This window comes from Plectrocnemia conspersa, unplaced genomic scaffold (assembly GCF_051122295.1).
Source record: "Plectrocnemia conspersa isolate PC_06_02 unplaced genomic scaffold, ASM5112229v1 ptg000004l, whole genome shotgun sequence".
Classification (NCBI taxonomy): domain Eukaryota; kingdom Metazoa; phylum Arthropoda; class Insecta; order Trichoptera; family Polycentropodidae; genus Plectrocnemia; species Plectrocnemia conspersa.
Window position 1 is genome coordinate 20,186,340 of NW_028277168.1, and position 23,800 is coordinate 20,210,139.

Genomic DNA, 23,800 nt, shown 5'->3' on the forward strand with positions numbered 1-23,800 from the left:
AAATAAATAAATAGATAAATAACTCCCCATCTTACATTTTAAAATTTGAATAATATTTGTACGAAATAATAATATATTCAGAATAAAAAACGCAATTTGTGTAGACGCGTTTATATAAAATTGACTTTGTATATTGCAAGGGCAAATAGTGACATAATGCTCGTATTTTTTAAATACTCATGGCAATAAAAAATTATATTAATTTTTCATTGTATGTATTATATTATTTGAATTATTTTTTATTTAAATAAATTGTAAAGTATAAAAAAAGAATAAAATGGTTTCGCCCTGGAGCGAGATTTAGAGCGAGTTCGCGAACGTGGAAAGTGTCAAGTAATCTCGCCGCCATATTGGTTAGAAGAGGAAGAGGTACAGTCGGTTGCGAGTGTCAACTCTTCGCGTCATCATGCCGGTGCAAGAAAGCAGCAGCTCGACCCCAGCGGTGACGACCACCCTCAATACGGCGACGAAAGTCGTCGTCCACCCGCTTGTACTCCTTAGCGTGGTGGACCATTTCAATCGGATGGGAAAAATCGGCAACCAAAAACGCGTCGTCGGCGTGCTACTGGGCTGTTGGCGGGCCAAAGGCGTGCTAGACGTTTCCAACAGCTTCGCAGGTAATTGCCTTATTCACAAATAAATTATTACACTGTCATGATGATACTTGATACGTCTACGATGTTCGTACATATTCAGAAATTACAATTCATCTCGTTCAATTAACTCTTCATTAACATTAGCCCAAGTTTGAAATAGCTTTCTAAACGTCACATTCCTTGACTGATAAATGCTCGAATGCTTATTTGACCGTGCCGACATTGTGTACATCCACCATTTTCCACCAAATACAAAAATAGTTGTCATGTTCTTAAAATTAAAAATATAAAAAACTGAGCTCTCTAGTTTTACTGAAAGTCACATGACTATGTTGATTTGTATGAAGCAAGATTAACTTATCTGGTCTTTGCACCGACATTTCTCCAACTATGGTTGGAAAGAAGGAAAAACTAGTAGATGATGATGCATAATTATTATCATAATAATTTCTATTTCAAGTATATGACTAAAATTGATTGAATCGATGCAATTAATTGTGCAAGATGCTACAAAAAATTGTCTCAACAGAAAATATTTTAAAAGGCAGATCTGTGCCCGAAAATACATAGAGGTTTTAGTCAACATCTCGTCTCAAAATTTAGAGTACTTTCAAAACCTTTTTATATATCTAATCATAACGTCAATACTTTTGCCAAAATCTTATGATTTTAAGTTCATGTCATTCATATTAACAGAGTTCTAAAAACACATCAATGTATTCACTCGATTATTATTATCGAGCTTTGAGTTTTTGCCAAATTCTTATCATCAAAGAATACCCAAATTACTACAAAAGCCTTCACAAATCGCTCTATTATTTTTCCTCAGCTCAGGTCAGCAGTCCACTGTAGGTTGAATCAACTTCCTGTAAAAGCGCGGAAAATTCTCACTCGACATTAAGTAATTTAATTCTGTGAATCCTGCCTTGACACGCAACACCTAATGGATAATGCAACGAAAAGGAATAAGTGGACGTTCAATAGCTCCCGTAAACAATTTCACAAATCCCACATTTTTCCCACCATATTGGATGTATTCCCACTCATCTATCGTCACTGACACAACTTGAGACATATCGATGCTTAGGTTACGGAATGTTATTATAACTACCTTATATATTTCGTTCTCTGATTTACTTATTAGCACTGATTCTAACTTGATCAACTATTTTCTCGTTTGTGAGAACATCAAAATATCTATCAATAGCTTCAAGAGAAGTCCAAAAATATTTATAATTATTTAGGTCTCTAAATATTATTCTGTCTTTGATGACATTTATACTGAGTGGTAATTCAGAAAACTCTTTATTTTGTCTATCCGTAAACAATGCATGTCACCCAAAAAGCAATATTTTGTGAAACACTCAAAGTTTTTCCATCGAGTTTATAATAGTATGTTTAGTGTTAAAGAATACCCAGAACGCTCGTATGAATTTTCAAATACTTGTGATTTTTGTCAATCTTGAACTATGTTTCTAGTTCTAAAAGAACAACTAAAACCCACTTGTACGCAAGACTAATAAATAAATAATTTATAATTTTTTTATTTCAGTGCCTTTCGACGAAGACGATAAAGATAAATCCGTCTGGTTCCTAGATCACGACTATTTAGAAAATATGTATGGAATGTTTAAAAAAGTAAACGCGAGAGAAAGAGTCGTCGGTTGGTACCACACAGGACCTAAATTATACCAAAACGATATAGCAATCAACGAATTGATTCGCAGGTATTGTCCGAATTGCGTGCTAGTCGTGATCGACGCCAAGCCTAAAGACTTAGGTCTCCCAACTGAAGCGTATCAAGCTGTCGAAGAAGTCCACGATGACGGCTCTCCCACGTCTAAGACCTTCGATCACGTTCCCAGCGAAATAGGCGCAGAAGAGGCTGAAGAAGTAGGCGTCGAGCATCTTTTAAGAGACATCAAAGATACCACGATCGGAAGCCTTTCGCAGCGCATCACAAATCAACTCCTAGGCTTGAAAGGCCTCAACACTCAATTGAGCGACATCAGAAACTACCTTTATAAAGTGGGAAAAGGAGAGCTGCCTATAAATCACCAGATCATTTATCAGTGGCAAGACATTTTGAGTATGTTCCCAGATTTCTGTCATGATAACTTCATAGATAATCTTTACGTTAAAACCAACGATCAGATGCTCGTCGTCTATCTCGCCACGCTCGTGAGATCCATAATAGCTTTGCACGACCTTATCACAAATAAGTTGACAAACAAAGACGCGGAAGAAGGCAAGAAAGAGGAAGCAAAAGACAAGAAGGAAAAGGACGACAAGGCCAAGGATGATAAAAATAAGAAAGATGACAAAAAAGAAACTACTACAAGCAAAGATGAAAAGAAGAAATAGTTATTAACGCTTAATATGCATATTTTTTTATTATATATAAAAAATTAATTTGTGTTTAAACCGTTTAATTTAAGCATCGATTTTTATGTTTTTCAATATGTTTCATATGAAACTATCTCAAATATAATAGTTACAGATTACTCAATGAATATTGAAATTTTTATACAATAAATTTGAATAAATTGAGTTCAAATTTACTTATATTTTTATTTATTTACCAATAATTAAATGCTTTACGTTTAAAAATAAATTCAAGCATTATTATTATTACTACTAGCTTTTTTCCCAGTTATATCATATCCTTCAACACCACAAATTTTTCATTAAATTATTTTAATTTTCCGGCACATAGTATGGATGCTTGCTTGATTGCGAAATAAAATTGAACATGAAAGATGCATTCATTTCTTATTTGACTCCTGTGACTGGCGAAGATAAGGTTAATTAAGAAGTGAAGCTGTTTGAATCAAAAGATTATATTTTGCTGTGGTAATCCACTTCGATTCAATGAATTTAAGAGCTGGACAACTGGCGCAAGTATTGCTCGTATTTGTTGTGGCCATTAGATAATTATTTTAATTGTATAATGAATTAATGCAACGTATTTATTTCCGAACAAATATATCAGTTATTACCAAATAATAGGCTGCATATTCTACACGACAGTTCAAATCTGATAAATAGTATATATTTTAAAGCTTATTCTCATATTTGGTAAATCAAATTGTAGATTAAAAGAGTCCATTATCGTTATCACATATTGTATTGTGTGTGTTCATTACACCTGTACTTAACAGTGACTGTTTGCATTCACTACTGAGTACCGGGGTTTTATATTCTTATGGAATTGCAAATAACCTACCCTAAATCACAACTAATAACCTCTGTACAATATTTTAAAAATATATCTTGATTATAAAAACGCCATATAGAGTTACATTTGTGAATTTTAGTATAGATAGATTACAAATTACAATTAATCCATTACTTCTTTATTACATCTCTTATACAATATATACAATGCACTTATTTATACATAATTAACATTATTTAATTTATAAAATCTACGCAGATATAATATATTTAACATTAAAATATAAAACAGTCACTCCTAATATGTAAATATCACACTTTAAATTACACTGTCCACTGCCGGACTTGAGTCCGATCAATCCGGGGCCGACGTACGGTTCTAATTCACTTTCATTGTAATTTTTATAATACCAACTAAACGAATTGTTGTACGGCTTATTCATCATGTTTACGTTTGCATCGTAGTCTCCGTAAAATGAAGTCTTAGCTCCTCTACTGTTCGTCCTGTACGACTCGCTGGACGACGATGGAGTACTATCACTATGCGGAGACTCTACTTTAGTGATAGTAGCTGATTTTCTTCCCATGGGTGCTAAATGTTGCCCTTCCGTTATTGCTGTGCGTATCGAAGGTGTACTCGACGACGTGCTCAGATAAAGATCATTCATATCGGAATATTTGAACGGTTTTTCGATAGTTTCTAAAGACGATTGAGTCACGATTGGAATATCGTCTCTAACGGTCGGAGTCGGAATAACGTAAGGATGATGAATGGTCTCTTCGGAGTTGGATATGTAAATTTTAGACTTGTTTTCATACTTTCTATCGTCTTCGAACAACGGATATGTATCGTTAACTGGCGATATTATATTGGTCGTCGGTTCTGAATCGTAATGCTTAACGTTGATTTGACTGTATGTCACTTTAGAACTTTCATCGAAATCAGGATTGAAAGCAGATCTTGTGTACGTACTTTGATTCACACTTCGACTGGTTTCGGAGTCAAATAAAGCACCTTTATCGGATACCGTGCCTACGATTCCAAGCGAAGGTTCAATGCTTTTGATGGTATTATCAACTTTTGAATGCTTAGGAAAATCGTCAGGCCAATATGTATTATTCGGCTTGACGTTTTCTTTATCATATTGGAATAAAGTAGTGTTTGATATTGGAGTGAATCCACCGCTGACTCCTGGCGTCAATGGAATAAATCCACCTGCTTGAATATCCGGCTTCGTTAGATTAAAATCTTGAATGTTCCTTCCGTCGCTCGCTTTCCTCTCCGTCTTTCTTTCATTACCCCAAAATTTTCCAATATTTATTGTAGGTATCGGCATGCCGAAGAATGTAAAACTACTATCGTTAGGATTCGGATTCGTATTAGAATTCACAGATGGTATGATTGTTTTATTCGGATTCGCTCCGGCATATATAGTCGGAGTATCTCCAGGAGTGAAATGATATGACGGAGTAGAACTGAGCGATTGAGACCGATTAGTATTATAATGTCTAACGCTTGAATTACTCAACTCGATCAGATTCGTCTCGTTATATGGATAATCGACATATTCATCGTAAAAGTATTCAGATTCTTCAGGCGATGGTGCCATTGGCGCATTGCCTAATTGATTTATGGGATGAGATTGATCTCTAATCTTCTCCATCCAAGGCGAAAACACTTGAGATGTTCCATGCATTGGAACGTCTTGAACAATTTCATTTTCGCAACCGGGTAAAACTGGCTCTTCTTTGAACTTTTCACTTTCACACTCAATTCTGTAGAGTTTTCGTTCTTTTAGTAATGATCCATCACCACACCTGGGTCCCAACAGAGACGCTTCTTGTAGCCAAGATCTGAACCATGCTAAGCTGCAACCGCAAGCCAATGGATTTCCTGAAAGTAAAAATAAGATATTTATTTAGCTATTATTATACATAAATATGATATTCACACTACGTACCATCAATATCTAACACTGCAATATTGCTACGAAGCGATTTAACAGACGTTTCTGGTAAAGATGTCATTTTATTATTCTTTAAGCTCAATACCTTTAATCTAGGCATTCCGTTGAAAGGTGAGCCTTGTACGGCGCATATTTTATTATTGTCCATTTTCAATTCGACGAGCCACTCCATGTTTTCAAAACTCATCGATCCGACTCTAGTGACTTTGTTCTCACTCAAATCCAACACTTCCAAGGATTTTAAATTCTTTAAACCGGCAGACTCGATTCCTCCGATTTGGTTGTTACTCAAATTTAAGAACTGCAATTGCGGTATTTTATAAAACGCATTATTTGAAATGTGCTTCAAGTTGTTATCTTGCAACTCTATACTTCTCAACATGGGTAGTTCTGCGAAAGCAGCGTCAGGAATTTCTATCAAATGATTCTCGTTCAATAATATAGTCTCTATTTCGGGCAACATACGTACGCTTCCAGAATGCATCATTTCTAATTCATTCCCCCTCAAATCCAACATCTCTAAACTCTGCAAGTTTTGGAAAGATCCATCCTTTAATTCGAACAATTTATTATTCGACATCCTAAGTTCGCGTAGTGACGATAATGAAGTCAACACAGGAGAAGATATAACTTTTAATTGATTATTGCTTATGTCTAAGACTTCTAATTTAGCCAAACCTGATAGCGTCTCCGGTATTGTGGTCAAATAGTTGGAAGATATATTGACTACTTCCAAACTCCTCGCATTCTCCAAAGCATTAACTGCTATTTCTCTCAATCTATTTCTGCTTATATCCAATTTTCTCAAATGTGGCGTGTCTTTCAACGTTTCAGGTTTAATTACTTCTAAAATATTGCCATGAATATCTAGACGAGTCAATCCGATCATGTCTTTGAAAACGTTGGAATTTATCGACATGATCATGTTGTTATGTAGATGTAACATTTCTAATCTAGCAAGTCCCGAAAATGAGCCTTCTTCCACGTGCTGAAGCCCGTTCAGCGAAATATCTAATTTCCTCAATTGAGGCAATGAATCCATGACGCCGGACGGTATGTTTCTTATTGAATTAGCGCTAATGTCCAACATTCTCAGCGAAGGCAAATCAAGATCGGGCGAAGGAGGAAGTGGCAGAGCTGTAATTTGATTGCTGGATATGTGGACGTATTCGATCCCTCGAGGCAAACCTGGAACGAACTCCAACAATCTATTCTTGCTTAAATCTAGTTCGTACAATCCCATCAAATGTCTGAAAGTTGCCGGATGGACAGACGCCAAAGCGTTTCCTGACATGTTAATATGCTCGAGCATGGGAGTTTCGACGAATGTCATCGGATCTATAATGGCTATGTTGTTATGGCTTATATCCACCTTTCTCAACGAAGGGAGATTAGTTATCAAGCGAGGTTCTAAACGTCTAAAGTAATTATAAGATAAGTCCAATCCCTTCAGAGCTGGAAGATTCCAGAACGGTCCGTCTATATGATTAGAAAGCGAATTGTTTCTCAGTCTCAATTCGCGCAACGCTGGCATCGCCATAAATGCTTCTCTTTCGATCGTTTTGATTCTGTTACTTTCTAAATGTAATCTTTCAAGAGTGGGATGACCCCTCAGTGCACCGTAAGGTATGTCTTCTAAATAGTTTTTGCTCATGTCTAAAAATTTCAATCTAGGCAACGCGTCCAGAATTGCTCTCAGTTCCGATACATGATTTACTTCATTCCCCACCAACCACAATTCTTCTAATCCGCTTCCAGACGGTTGCAAAAATGATTCTGGATGGACGCGTTGAACTTCATTCGAGTTCAAATCTAGAATCTTCAAAGCAGGCACTTTATGAAAAGCACCATGGAATATTTCGGTGATTTTATTTCTGGATATCGAAAGCTCTTTGAGTGACGGGAGATCCACAAACGAAGCCTCGTTTAATCTATCGATTTTATTGCCGTCCAATCTCAAGATAGAAAGCGCCGGAATTTCCCTGCATGCTCTACCTACCATTCCAGCGTCGCTTATTTTATTGTTCTCAAATGCTACTTCCACCAGCGATGGCAACAAAGACATGGCTCTCAGATGAACCCAATTCAGACCGCAGTCCGATATGTTCAGCGTGCTCAATCGCGGCAAATCGTGCAGCAAGTTCGCCTCTAGCCTCACCAACCTCGGACTTCCAGTCACGTGGAGCTTCTCCAAGTGCGGTAAATTCTTGAAACTCCTACTGTTCAATTCGATTAACGATGGAGATTGAACTTTAAGATATTTTAACTTTCCGAGCCTCGAGAAACTCGGCAGTCTTTTCAACTGATCGCTTTCGATCGTGATCGCCTGCAGCTTCTTCATATGCGCCACACTGTCGACCGGCAGACTTCTCAAGTCATTTTCGACTATAAATAGTTCCATCAAGGAGTCCTCTAATCCTGCGAGCCATCCTGGCGCAACGCGTTCTAGATTGTTATGTCGCAGCATAAGTCGCAAGGCTCGCAATGGACGAAAAGTGCGGCCTGGTAAAGCGGGTAAATAATTATGTTCTATGATCAACTCGTCCACTGGCCTCGTAACATATTCTCCTATAGCTTTCAAGCCTTCCAGCACCTTTGGCATGTCACTATGAGTACACCTGGAAAAGCATAAAATGTAAATATCATAAGCTATCTCAACATAATATTAAAGGCAATTCACGAATATTTCTACAAAAAATATTTAAAATATCTCATTTTTATTTATTTTTTTCAAAATAGTTTTGCAAAAAAGATAGGATTATAAAGGTGATCCAATTTAAGTTTCCGAACTTTTTTTTATAAAACTTACACATTTAACCCTTTAAACGGTATCGCCGTACATGTACGGCGGTCGATCTTTCACGGTTTTGCGGTATCACAGATAGTTATATATTTACTTATAATATATAACTGAAGAAATTATTAATTAATTTTTTTTTTAATTTGATTTAATGTAAATGATTTATATTGAAAATAATACCAATAAATTAAAGAGTACGAAATAAATAAACATTAAAAAATATTTTATATTAATTCAATGAAATTTATCAATCGTATTATAATATGTCTTTTAAAGTAAATAAAAGGGTAAACTACTACTATGTTCAGAAATCACAGTCAGTAGGCAAAATTTAACAAAAGTATTGTACCGGTCAGCTTTTTCTAGATAGCCCGCCATACATTTTTTACTATTTACTAACCGTGTGCTTTTATCCCAAAAGCACACGGTTAGTAAATAGTAAAAATAAAAGTAAATAGTAAAATAGTAAATAGTAAAAAAAAAAAAAGTAAATAGTAAAAAAAAATAACTACAATTAAATAGATTTAATGACTGTTAACTTCAACTATATTAACGTACACATTATATCGATTGTTTTAATATGTATTAAATTGTGATAGAAAATATAAAAATAGTCATGACTAGGGATTCCAATCCCGGGATCCCGGGATCCCGAACGATTTTCAATACCCGATGAGTCCCGGGATTTTAAAACATAATCCCGAATTTTTCGGATTGGTTGATTTATCAAGCTCAATCGAATTATTATTGACAACATCGTTATATTTCGTGTACAAACTTGCGCGAGTTGCACGTGTCATCTGGGAATCTTTGAGGCTGTGAGTCTAAACGTGCTTTTTCAGCAGCAGGCTGCTTAGGAACCAAAATCAGATCAAGGCTGAATGATAAAACACTTGATGCTTTGATGTTACTATGAATGTACATAGGTATGTACATACATTGTCAAAAGTTCATTTTTTTCTTCTCAAATAAATATATAAGACCTTCCCTTTTTTATTTTTATTATATTATTTTTTATTTTAAGTCCAAGACTAAAATTATACGTACTTTATACATTGTACGTTATAAAAAACAGATGTAAAAATATAATGTATTATTCATTTTAAATTAATTTTATCGATAAAATAACATGAAAATTATCCCGGGACTGGTCCCGGGATCCCGGGATCGACTAATTGCAATACCGAAATCCCGGGGTCAAAATTATGGCCCGGGATTGGAATCCCTAGTCATGACGATCATATCTAAAAGCACAATAGACCATATACATAAGTCGATGAATAATAATTGAAAGACCTGGGTTTATATCCTATATGGACCATATTGATTTAAATTCCTGTTGTATCTGGAAGATCGGAATTTGTGGTTAATATATAATTCAAATTAAGATTGATCATCTCTGATTAGATTTTCATAATCAAATGGGTGAGTGTCGTGATTAATAATTATAATATAATTGAGCTAAGTCGTACATATTGATACATATTACTTGTAAGCGGTAATAATAGTACAAGAGCAGTATTGAGAATTTGTCAATGTTTGTTGATTTTCAGCTGCGAGCTTTAATGTCCTAAAAAGTTGTGATCGCGTCCCTTATTCTTGCGCGTCACGGCCAGGACGTCATATTTTACGATATATTTGCCACATAAATGAGTTTTTTTATATTTAACATGAGGGTTTGAATCTATAAATCATCCACAACACAAACTGCTTGAATTGAAAATATTTAATAATTCGACCAGGGTTCTGTTACAAGTTTGTTAAAATAAAAATTAGGCAAAATACTCGCGTGCATTAAACTCCAATATAAACAGATATCATTTCTCCCGGTTTGATTTACTGAGATTTTACAAACAAAACGAGCTAAAATGTTTCATGATGGCAGTTATCAAAGCAATACCTTGGACCATATTAGACACAAAACTAACATCTAAAACAAATTATTTTTATAGACTGATTTTTATTAAAAAATGTAATTGACTCTTAATGAAAAGAAAGATATTTTCATATTTTTGTAGCAATATTTGTTTATCGTTTAGATGTGATCTGCATACCAAACTTGAAGTTCTTCGTTCCTTGTGGCACAAACGCATGGTAAAATACTATCAGGTGGTGGACATGGAGGTCGCTGAGCCCCAGTCAGGGCCAGCGCCATCAAAACCAGGGCTCCCACAGCCACCGGCATCTCTGCTTCTTAGTTAAAACCTTTAACTCATCATGTGCGTCAGGTGCTAAGTCCTCATCGCCGTCCAGCATTGGACTTCATCTGAAACAAACATAACCTAAATGAATTGATAAAAAACATTTCGGAATCACACAACGATAATTAATTTAGGCGATACAAAGAAACAATGTGTGTTCTGTAAATGTTCACCATATTGTTCATAGCGTCCAAGGCGAAGTTTTGTGATTCCCCTTTGTATTCAAATCCATATTTAACAATGAAGAAGCAAGAGATTTTGTGGCAATTCTAGGATGTTTCATCATAGTGATTGTTGAAGTAAAAATGCTATCATTAAAATTGTGTATGATTTGTGTTCGTTCTAGATTTTTAGCCATCGAAAAATTACTTCCGGGAATTGAAAAAATGATCAATCGAAGATTTTCAAACAATCATTCATCATTCCCTTGTCATGCATATAATTATAAGGCATTACGAATATTAGGGTTGAACTCAAACGAGTGAAAATTTCTTATTTTTTAATAATATTTCTCAAGCCTCGAAGAGTAATATGTATAGATAAATACTCCTAAAATATGCTTATAAGATAATTCCCATATGTTTAGTTAACTCTTAATCTCATAATTTTAGAGTTAATTGTTTCGCAGCATACATTTTGATTTGATATATAAAATAGAAAAAAAATTGCATAGTTTTGAGCGTACTCAATTTTAAATATCGCAAATAAATTAATATAAATAATAATTGTAAAAAAAGTAAAATTTTCTTATGTTTATATGATTTTTTTAGTTCTTTTTAATTGTTTGTATTCAAAAATATAATTTTGTTTTCTATTTTATTGCTGTTTCTGAATTCTAAAATATTATTCTTCATAATTATTTTCTTCGTTCATTACAGCAGGTGACTTGAATACCAAAATTACATGTTTGTTTGGAAAATACATAGATATAATTGTTTCACATTGCCCCCTACACCGGATATCAAATTCATTGAGAGATTATTTACTGAAGATGGTTTAATTAACATGGCTTGAAGTACTAAAATCGAAACTCCATTTGTAATTGTTTCCGAAGAACCAGATTTATTAACTGGAACAGATGTGAACGAATTATATCAATTATATAGAAAATTTGATATTATGGTAATAAATATTGCTCAATGTTGAAAGAGTTTTCTAAATTCAACGATAGATAAAAATACATTTATATGCAATATAAAGAAATGTTACCGATTTTCTAACAGACTTCTCCAAAATAGTCAGAAATTATATATATTTCTACCAATAATGAAAACGACTTTAAACCAACAATTATTAAAAAAAATCTGAATTGCACAATGAAGATTTTTTAACTTCTCCCATAGTTTTTATGAATTCTGTGTTTTTTTAATTTTTTTTAATAATCATAAACCTTATAAATAAAGAAACGGGTGTACATATAATTATTTTATCTATTTTAAAATGCCAAAAAAATCAAATTATAACACATATAATAATTATTAATATTAACAGACAATCACGCGATATCAAAGTTATGGATATGACTCAAAAAATATTTATTATATAAGGTAGTTGAGTGAGTAAAATGTATGATATATTTATTATAAATTTAAATGTGAATATATTACTAAGATCCACGTAAAGCAATATAAGTACATATATTTTTTATTCAATCCAGTAATGATATGCATGATAATTTAAATATTAAAACATAATTTTATTAAAATATTAGTTGGTTACATAAGTCAACAACGACCACTTCCTAATCCATCATTTTATTGAAATTGACGCACTGAGCGTGAGAACAAAACACCTTACGCGTGAAAAGCGTCATATATCATATATCTAAGAAAGCATCGCAATAGCCATTTAAGACGTTCCAAATATGTCCAGATAGCAGATTCCAGCCTTTTCATACTGTCATACACCATATAAAATAGTATGGTAAGAAAAATATCTAATTCAATTACACCCCTAAATCGCATTAATTGATTATAGCAAAAAATGGGTGAGCTCTACACTTCTCTCAGGCTGGCAAAATGTATAAAAACAGATACACAGCACCAAATGAACAACTTACGTTTGATGCTCGCTTCCGACAACATCATAAATAACTTAAACCAAGCACCCCGTACTTTAAATCGTACGAACTCTGAAGCAAAAGCAGCCGCTTCCCTCTTCACGGCAATCCTAGCGCAACTCTACGTGCGAAATACAGAGCTCAACCCACTTCGGAGATGACTAAATCTTTAAGACGCAGACGCGCAAAAGAGGACTTCATCTGTACATTAACATAACTATTGAATTTTACGTAGACATTACTCAAATTATTCCATAAATAGCAATTACTAAATAAAATAAATACTTTGTCCTGTATCAAAATAATATCTTAATAGTATGAACCACTATATTAACAAAATATATTTATAAAATTAATAGTCAAGAACTTACCTTTTAGCAATAACTAAAATCTATCACAATCACTAATAAAAATAAAATTATAAAAGTATTATAATAATAAAATTATTTTTAAGTACTCGAATAAAAATTGAAAAAAATTAAATACCATTGAAAAAGCTACGATTCCTAAAATACAAGATCTTATAAAAATACTATTGACCCATTCATAATCAATTGTAATAATAATTTAAAGTTGTGCCATAACAAATTGTTCGCGATTGATGAAGACTTTCTACAATATTTGATCAACTCGGCTATTTGGAATTAATAAACTATTGTGCCCTTCAATTGTCTTTGGTTATAGTTGTTATTATGTTTTAATAATCCTAAAAATAATATATTTTATAGTTAAAATTAGTATTTTTTTATTATATATTAATTTAAGTTCGGAGACAAAACAACGGTAACAGGTAAAAATATCAATAGGGCGATAAAAGGTCTGCTAATCAAAGAACTATTATATTATGATTTGAAGCAAATTACGCCCTAAATATGAATCTTGACAATGCCACTCGACAAAAAACCTAAAGCTGTTATAAATTAAGAACAAATAAAATATAATGCACATACAAAAGATCGATCTGCCATATGACAATGTTTTGCCTATTTCTCACTACTTCACAGAGATAGAAAGGGTAAAAAAGCTAGATAGGTGGGTACCGCATGAATTGACTAACGGTCTGAAGATGAAATGAATGAAGGCTTTTTTTGTTGATTCGAAACAATAAATAATTATCTACAACAAAACGTGGATTTGGTATGCCAATGGAAAAATATCGTCATAGAAGATAATGGCCACTATATGGTGGAAAGACAACTGTGTTAATTGTTGTTTTTGAAACCAGGTGAATCAAATGGTCGCAAAATTCATACAACGAATGAAAAATGCATAAAAACAGCCTACATTGGTCAATATATTTAGGCTAATTCTCGAGTACATCATAAAATTATGAAGTTTTGCCGCATCCTTTTTATTTTCCAGATATCTTGCTAAGTATTCCACAATCAACCGGTCATTAAAAATGTATAGAACAATTCAAGAGTATGGTTAAACAAAATTATATCGTACAACTTTTTGATTATGTATATAAATCAATTTAACTTATATTTTTGAGTTGTTGTATAATGTATAATAATAGATCAAGTGACTTGTTTCTGAGCTTTAAGCTTTTCTATGTTTTTCACTAGTGTCCAACGTTTCCACTATTCCAGAACTCACGCACATCGAACGCCTTATTATAGATTCAATCTTGCAAAGGCTAAAGTAAGACAATAGAGTAAATGGAATAGATCGTCGCACCTTTCTACATCACGACGTGTTCGTAAAGCATGACTGCGAACTACAATAGCGGCACGTGTGCCGTGACGTTTCCTCACTTTGACTCGAATTTGCTCAGAAACATCAACAATGGCGTAAATAATTATTCGCGTAACAACGAGCACAGAAACAAATACCACACTGACTGCTACCACTAGAACGATATAGTCCAATTTGCGGGCCACGTTCAAAAGGACAAAAGTATTGTAAGAACGAGGGTGCGTTGGTATGGAACGATCGCTTACTTATATTATCGGACTAATTTACTGTTTGCGGTTTACAGAGTGGGTGGTTAATATTGCGTGCTTATATAAGGTTGAGTTCATTGATGTATGTGAACCGTAAAAATGACATGAAATGCTATAAGGTGGTGAATACGCGATAATCGTTTTATACTACTTGTCGTTATGTGGTAGATATATGTGCAGTAGAGAACAAAAATATTTTTTGTGTTGATATATAATGAGCCATTTAATTCAGTAGAACCTGAAATTTAAACCACTTTTATAAATGTATAACTTCATTTCCTTCAACACGTAAGGTAAAATATAAAATATGTTAACGGGATCTTTTCTCAAAAAAAAATTCGATGAACAGCAAATATTTTTATTTTTCATAATTAATATTTTTACAAGGAATTGCTTAACTATCGAAACTATACTTTGATTTATTCTTCCAAGTACATAATAAATATCAATCAAAAGTCTTGTAACAAGATATAAAAAAATAGCAAAATAAACAGAGCTTTGAAAGCAATAAAAACATTTTTGATTATGTCAAAGACGAAGACTGTAGTAAAAATTATATCTTACATAGAAAAAGATCTTGCAGGTCAACTGAATTTATTTATACAGAGGGCTGAAAATAATCCATATCCTGAGATAATGGTAAATATATATATCGAGCTGTAACTAAAGAGTTTTATGTATTCGAAACAATTGGTAAAATTACAGTAAAATGCGATTAAAATTATGTACACTAGACTAAAAGTCTGGGAATCGGTGACATCTATATTATTAATTATATATTAGTATATGCTATACAAGTTATAATTAGAATATGTCACTGCAGCTGAGGATCAGTTTTTTTAATAATAGCGCATTTTTTTATAAATAAAAATTCGAGTGCCGTTGCCAGGCCTTGAACCCACAACCTCAGAATTACTAGTCTGAGACGCTACGATCTACGCTACTCTGTCCTTATATATCAATCAGAATTTAGCCAGGTTAAAATCTCTTCCAGTTTTCCATTCTCTAGTCCAGGGTTTCCCAAACTATGTTTATAGGTGTTCCGCAAACTAAATTTAAAAATGTTTGACTTCATATTAACAGGCGAATGATAAAGAATGATCACCTTGAAAGACCGATGCGACAGCCGATCGTCAATAGTCTGTCGATAGTTGCCAAGTTATCAAGTCGGCTGGCCTCGCTGATAATTTTATTCACAAATCTGATAAAAAAATAAAAAAAACAGCTTCAAAATACGTTATAAATATGGCTAAATTCTGGAGGAAACAAGTCTGCGGGAATATTACCTATTTCACAAGTTTATGTTGTTAATGATTTAAATTTAATTTAATTTGAATAAAAATTATTTATAAATTATTCACATGAGGTTTGGTCTAAATGCATTCGAAAATATAAATTGTTTAAATTTTAGTAAAAATTACATTTTGCCAAAATTGTTTTTTCCTATTATTTAATCGGTGTATAATAGGAAAATAATATAAATAATATAAATAATCCTTACACGTATTATGTATATATTTATTGCTCATAGTTAAAATCATACCTAGTTAATTTGCAATCCGATTATTGATATTCAGTCAAGTCGAACAACGCAAATTATAATCACGTAAAATGAATGTTGTCATGTTGCTATCCGCCATCTTGTTTTATATTTAAATGCTTATTTTTTATTGGTCGACAACAAAAGAATTCATTACCGACTGTTAGGAAAACATCGAGTCCATTCAATTTTTATTTTTATTAATAATACATATAATTTAAAAAAATATATAATTTGAGGTTAAAAACAGTAACATTAACAATCGGAAGACGTGGTAGTTTTGCTGATACATCTACAATTCAATAAAAAAATTGTATAGATATGGTTTCTTCAAAATCTATTATTAAAGAACAAGTGTCATCTATGAGCAGGTAATAAACTTTATAATATTGTGCTTGATTTCAAGGACCCAAAATCATCGATGTCATTAATAATTTCATTTACATATATTTTATTTTATTTTTGTTATTTATTATTAGCTTCCCTACAAAATAAACTAGGCGGTTTATTCAATATTTAGTATTTATGAAATGTTCCATCGTAGGAAAAGTTTGGAAAGCACTGCTCTAGTCAATGTAATTCGGGACAGAAACAGACTATTTTTAATTGTGTAATGAATATATGTATAATTAGGCTATCTGCATACGATGATTCGAAAATTGATAAAAATTACAATGTATCATCAATTTTTTTTTAAGAAACAGTTCAAAGTTATATATTTCGAAAAAACTAATAGAAAATTAGTATATTAAAAAAATCGTAAATTTAAAAATTCAGTGCGAGTTAACTCGTCCATGGGGAAATTGGATCACATCTTTTTGGCGAGTATACTTGTTTATTGGGATTAGGCAGGAACCGTTTAATAGATATTCGTTTGGGTACGCAATCGTTTGTATAGCTTGCACGAGTCAAAAATAAAGTAATTCTGCAACTAATTTTGTCCCAACAATCACGGATAATATCGACAAGTATTTATACTTTAATTAATATGTAAATAAATTTTATTTTAATATTATACATACATGTTCAAGTCATATTGATAAATATTCTTTTATTGCATATATTTATCTATTCTATAAAATATAAAATACGCGTTTCTGTCTGTCTGTCACAAAAACCTCTCACAAACGGTGAACAGTAGCGACGTGACATTTGCACATGTCATTCTGGCTGCCATATCTGGATCAAATGTGCTATTTTAAACTTAAATAATGCCTTTGAATAAATTCCGGGCAAAGCCCGGACTTACAGTATACACATATTGGAAATATTAGCTTCGATATTTCAATGATGAGGGCATAATTTAGTATATTTTTTACTTATCTGGAATTAAAATTTAATTCAAATTAAACTGTTATTAGATTAATAAAGCTTATCAAACATGTATAAATAATAAGACGGTTTTACAGAAAATGTCTACATTACCTTCATCAATGAATACAAAAAATAAATACACATATTATCCTAATCAATGTCAAAGCAAATTACATACTGTTGTTTAATTTCAGGTAATAAAAAAGCAGTCCAGACCAGATTTTATTTAGGGTCATAAACTACAACTGAGCAAAATTTGAAACACATACCTTAATATCACGTGGAGGGGCTGGATCCTAACCGATGGCAGCGAGTTAAGTAGCGCAACAAGCAAAATTACCTATTGTTACTGAATACAGGATAACAATTTGCCTAATTATTAGCCAGTTGGAAGATTCAGCTCAAAGATAAATTGCAAACTTTACATAAATGTAAGTAAATCTTAAACTCGTATTTAGATAAAAATTTATTTAATTTGAACATTTGGAAAAATGGCATTTTAACTATATTAAGTATTTTTGGTTCATTGTTAAAATGCTATGTTGATTTAAGATTCAGTGAAAACTACCGTCGCGAAAAATCGATCCAGATTGTTGTTCGTTTTCCGCTCTAGAAATCAACGACTTCGTGGTCAGTTCCGTTCCATTTTTTGGCGTGTTCACCTGCCGGCCGAATTTTGGCGATCCAAAATTTGCCTACTGGGCCATTTGAAACGCTGACACCGCATATCAAATGCCAGTGAATTAATTAAACATGATAATTCACTTAAACGGCCTGACTATCGGTGATCATCTGAATTATCTAACCGTTTGGTCAGATTATGCTATGCTATCTTAGTCACAGTGACTATGTAATTTTTGTAATATATTTATATAAGAAATACCCAATTATAAAGTGAGATTAATTTATTTTTTAAACGTTTTACTATGTTTTAAAATACGACAATAATAATACATTAAAAATTAGATTCTTAAATTACACTTTCCATAGGTAATGATTAAAAAAATATATATTAGGGTTAGTATTGTGTCCTTAATTCTATCGACCTACGATTTTTCTTACCTATTGTAAATGAATTTATATAACTCTGTAATGGATACAGTTAATAGTTAAAAACCACGAGGGATATTCGGAAAATCAAATGCAAATTGAAGAATAAATACAGTGGTATTCTAAAATTATTATAAAATAAAAGTTTTTAAAAATATTTTCATGATTTATTCTTACAAATATATTTCAACTGATTGATTCATTTTAACTCCGTTTATAAATCTTATTATTTATTTTAAAACAAATTATACTTAATACACCCAATAGAAAAGTACACGAAATTAACTTATTTTAGTGATTTTTAGCAGTAACTAACATTTTTCTGCAATTCAATATTGCATTACATTATATAATTTACTCTAACCGACGACCAAAATAATACAAATAATTAGATCAAGATATGATGTGATATGGAAATTTATCTTGTATTTTTATTATGTAGTACATATGTACTTACATACATGTATATCCTGTTAAACTGAATAGTGAACGGTTCACTTGTAAAAAAAGTAAACGGCGGTATTTCGCAATGTTCAAAGAAGAAAATATGCATACGTGCATCCTATTATATATATATAATATCATAATTAAAATAATATTATTATTAAACCAGCACTTAATTAATTCTACGTTCACATTTTTGACCATGCGGTATGCAGGTTTCGCCACAAAGCCAACCATGCTTACTAAAAAAATTATGTATTCATTTTGAGTCTTTCGCAACGACAGTTTACATAGTGATTTTTATTATTTTCATCGTAGATAAATCATATTTTACACGTACACATGTCGACTGTAATAATTTAACGGTTATAAGGAAATAGTATATTTGTAAACCTAATTTATTTTACGAAAAACTATGAATTTGAGTCACCATGAAAAAAGATTTATGAAAGCAATTGGCAGTATGATAAACCAGTGATATAGTCGGTGACTAATACTTGAAAGACATGGGTTAAAATCCCATATGAACCATAGTGTTTTTCAATTCATATATTGCGTAGGATAATTCAGATCGACATTGATTAGGTTCTTCTAGATTTTCCTAATAATAAATAAAACAATATCGAGGCAGTCGTGCATAGTGATATTTTTTTATTGTAAGCTATAATAGTTAAAATTTATTAACACTGACTGATTTCAGTCTAGTCTCTCACTATAAGTCGCTGACTATTGAACTGAAGGACCTGAGCTCAAATCCCATATGAATCTTAATGTTTTTAAAATCTCTATCCTATCTGGGAAATCAGAATTAGTGATTTTTATATAATTATAATTCCGATAGATTATTACAAATTAGGTTTATCTATAGTTTCCTAATCTCACGGATGAATTTATTGAAAATTAGTACACATTAGGTACTGAAAATTTTCAACTCATAAAGAATATCCTATACCTATGTATTGAGAACAAAACGATATTTACGATAAATAAATAAATAAAAATTAGCAGTTGATTTTGTCTATATAGTTTTTAGTTTTTTTCACAAGACTTCTACGCCTTCCATTGGCATTTTATTAGCTATCCTGTAGATGAGAGATTTTGTTTCAACATCAAACAAACATACGTAGAAGATAATAAATAACAAGCTTATTTTAGTACATTAAAAACCAATATATGATTTAACTTCAAATCAAATCATTAAAAAAGCTATATAACATCTATACGAATTAAAGTAACCGATTTAGAGCTTTTTCGTATGATAGTATTTTTCACTGATTGTTTTCACTATGCAATTCTTGGATTTTTAGTAAGCTAATTATGATTCTTAAAAATATCTTATAGGGTTACAGAAAAATAAAGATATGTTAAAAACTAAATACATCATTTGTATAATCTTCAGTAAATGTATTAATTATCAGGTCTATAGAAATTAAATTATTTAGCATCTATTAATTTACATTGTTTATTTTTTAATTTTATTTTTATAAAATAGTTTGTGATAAAATTAATATAAATATAAACTACTACAGTATTTAATTATAAATGTGTTTAGACATTTATATAAATTTACATAGATTTTTCTAGAGCATATGAGGTATGAAGTTTATTACGTAACCGTTACATTTTCACGTAACTACTAGAAGATGTCACGGATTATAGTTTTTATAATGCATAGGGAAAAAACAGTTATGAAAATAGATTGCTGTGACGATTATATTAAAGATCGAACTGAGATTACTTCTATAACAGAAAAATATAACTATTTGCTGAATTTAATTTAACTTCTTTCAATAACCCTTATCGTAAACAACATGTAAGTTATTGGACATTTTCTATATATAATAAATTGTATTAACATCTTATAAAAAAACCAACAAGCAATTTGAAAACCCAACGAAATGAAAAAGAGAACATGTCCTCCTTTTGTCGAGTGATCTCTATTTCGTTTATGCTTCAAATGCTAATTTAACGCTTAGGTTTGTATCTATTTTTTTGCAAACTCGCATATTTATTAAAACGTGGTTTAGTTGAAGCTATCTGCGTAATAAGCCATTTATTCAAAATCGTCGGTTTAATGACATCAGCGAGCGAAACTAACGCAAGCCATTTTTACTAGATGTTCCATATGGTTAATTTAACAAGCTAAACTAACACATATAAATATACACACATATACGAAACATAAATTAATATAAAATTATAAAGCATTGGTTATTGATGTTAATTTACCTTTAATATTATATTTTTTTAATCAATATTTTTATAGATTTTATTAAGCAACTTTTTTAATGCAATTACATGCTTACTAAAGCTTAGTTTAAAACTAACGTTTGTTTAAACTTAAATGAATAAGTACTATCATATTTTGTTATAGGTGTATTGCCAATATTTCTATACTTTATTAATAACAAAAAAAACATTTATACAAGGGGTTGTATAAATGTTTTTTTTGTTATTAATAAAGTATAGAAATATTGGCAATACACCTATAACAAAATATGATAGTACTTATTCATTTAAGTTTAAACAAACGTTAAAAATATTCATAAAATAAATATATTTCAGAACACTTTTAACAGTCGCTGCGTTTGTATGTTTGTATTGCATTAAGGGGTTAATGCAATACAAACATACAAACGCAGCGACTGTTAAAAGTGTTCTGAAATATATTTATTTTATGAATATTTTCATGATAGCTTAAAATATGTTCGAGCAATGTTTCTCAACCTTCGGATTGAGGACCATAGTGGAGTATAAATTAATCCCATTAAAATTTGAGTATTATTTAATTAAATATAAATATAATACTTACGTTTAAAAAATGGTTGTAATGACTAAAAAAATTTGGGGTTCAAATGTACCCCGCTTAGGGATAAGAAGGTTAATGCAATTGTGATTTTAAAATAGCCCTTAAAATAAATTGTATACATGGTTAAATTAAAGTCTATATGAAATGTATTGTTTGTTTATTTGTTTATATATAAATTTCCAATTTTTAAAAAAATGATGGATGATCTATCAAAAAAGCAAGATAACGTAAACGACCTTCTTTACATTACCTTCGTATTTTTATGCGAAAGCAATTAATTACTGTATTTATTTATAAATAAATGCGTTAAACGATAAGCGAACCAAACAATGAAGCGAAGGGCACAGAAATTGTTGATCCTATCTATCGCACTAATAACTATTCTTTAACCCATTACCATATGAAGTTTACAATGTATTAAACAATCTTCATTTAATATATTTTTTAAGGAAGTAGTAAAGTTTATAATAACAAGAGTCAGAAATAATATAAAGAATGAGATACTTACAACTTGTTGTCGTTAATAATCCTTGGTGGTGTTTTTTTTTATTAATTGCTATAAATTGAATCTTCGAGTATTCACAACACTTAAACTAAAACAGTGTTTTTTATACTATATAAAATATGTTTTAATGTCAGATCGGAGCACTTGTTAACGCGATGCGTCCGGTGGTATGTTTCAAGATGCACTGGCGCGTTAGTCGAAGGCAGCTCCGCATCAGCTACCTTCATACACCAATGCACAACCATATCCCTCCCACACCTTTCAGGTGATCACAATACACTCATTACATTTTTCCATTCACACGTGGAGGATGAGCCAATGCCACTGACTGTCAAAGAAGAACGCGGAAGGTGCAACATCGGTGCACCCAGAAACGGAAGTATGCACCGACCTTCTAATTTCGTATAGATCTTTTTGATAGATAATATCTCAATAGGAAGAAGGATCTTAAAGATGTATATTAAAAAAACAATATTGTGTCATAATGTTTCCATTCAAAAATCATGGCAATATTACTTATATATGTACATAAATAAATCCTATTGTTAGATGCATACTTCCTTCCTGTTTAGCGTTAGATTATCATTATAAAAATATATATTTCAGGGATATTTAAAAACCCTACATATTGCCACTCTTTTAAGTTATAGTTATGAAACATTTATAACCATAATTAACCATAAAGTTATTATTATATATTTGACTAATCTTTAAAAAATATATATTAAACTTAATTGAATTGAAAAGAGAGTACAATACATACTATGTATATAAAAATTCCATTATTGAAGACGAAGAAAATTGTATTTTAACGTAATGAACCATGGCACAGTGAAAACAACTATTTATTTATTTATTTATTAAAATTATAACCATTGTGACCTGACAGGCAAACCCAATGCGTCACGATAGTCAAAAGTACTAATACATCATAATACATACAAATATAAACAAGACAAAACAACAGACACAAATCACCTCAACAGGTGTGCATTGTCCCATACGAACTGAACCAAAACTCCATATGTGCAAGAGAAAATGTCAATATTTCTATGGACAGAATTGAGCAGATAAATAGCCTTGGCCAGAGAAGAGTTGGCAAGTGCTCCAGTTCTAGACTTAACAGGCAAGAATAGTGGACGCGACCGAGAACTATAACCACCTTCAGGAGCCCACATTTGAAGCTGCTCGAGCACTGAAGGATTGTCTACGATGCCCTTGAGCAATTTCCAGAAGTGTTTAATTACATAAACACTTCTGCGAGTCGACAAAGAAACGTATCCCAGGGCTCCCAAAATAAAACCACTGGGAAACAAGAACGGATAATACCCGTATTCCTTCAAGTATAAATATCGAAGAAATTTACGTTGTACTTTTTCCAGCTTCAATTCA

At 31.7% G+C, this 23,800-nt stretch overlaps 2 protein-coding genes across 4 annotated transcripts; one reads left to right on the forward strand and one right to left on the reverse strand.

Moving 5' to 3' along the window:
* Window positions 1-356: 356 nt before the first annotated feature.
* Rpn8 (regulatory particle non-ATPase 8) lies at window positions 357-3,157 on the forward strand. The gene is made up of 2 exons (XM_088185033.1): window positions 357-617; window positions 2,149-3,157. Exons 1-2 carry the CDS (start codon window positions 407-409, stop codon window positions 2,958-2,960), a joined length of 1,023 nt encoding a protein of 340 aa, XP_088041159.1. The 5' UTR covers window positions 357-406; the 3' UTR covers window positions 2,961-3,157.
* Window positions 3,158-3,930: 773 nt separating this feature from the next.
* atk (artichoke) lies at window positions 3,931-22,595 on the reverse strand. Of its 3 annotated transcripts, XM_088185005.1 has the most exons (5): window positions 22,412-22,594; window positions 15,852-15,947; window positions 10,595-10,806; window positions 5,735-8,358; window positions 3,931-5,667 (listed from the first exon to the last, which is right to left on the reverse strand). In XM_088185005.1, exons 3-5 carry the CDS (start codon window positions 10,723-10,725, stop codon window positions 4,025-4,027), a joined length of 4,398 nt encoding a protein of 1,465 aa, XP_088041131.1. In that variant the 5' UTR covers window positions 10,726-10,806; window positions 15,852-15,947; window positions 22,412-22,594; the 3' UTR covers window positions 3,931-4,024. The 3 variants fall into 3 exon arrangements, with proteins under 3 accessions (XP_088041131.1, XP_088041130.1, XP_088041132.1); XM_088185004.1 differs by lacking the exon at window positions 15,852-15,947 and having other exon boundaries at window positions 22,412-22,595; XM_088185006.1 differs by lacking the exon at window positions 15,852-15,947 and having other exon boundaries at window positions 22,487-22,594.
* Window positions 22,596-23,800: the final 1,205 nt, after the last annotated feature.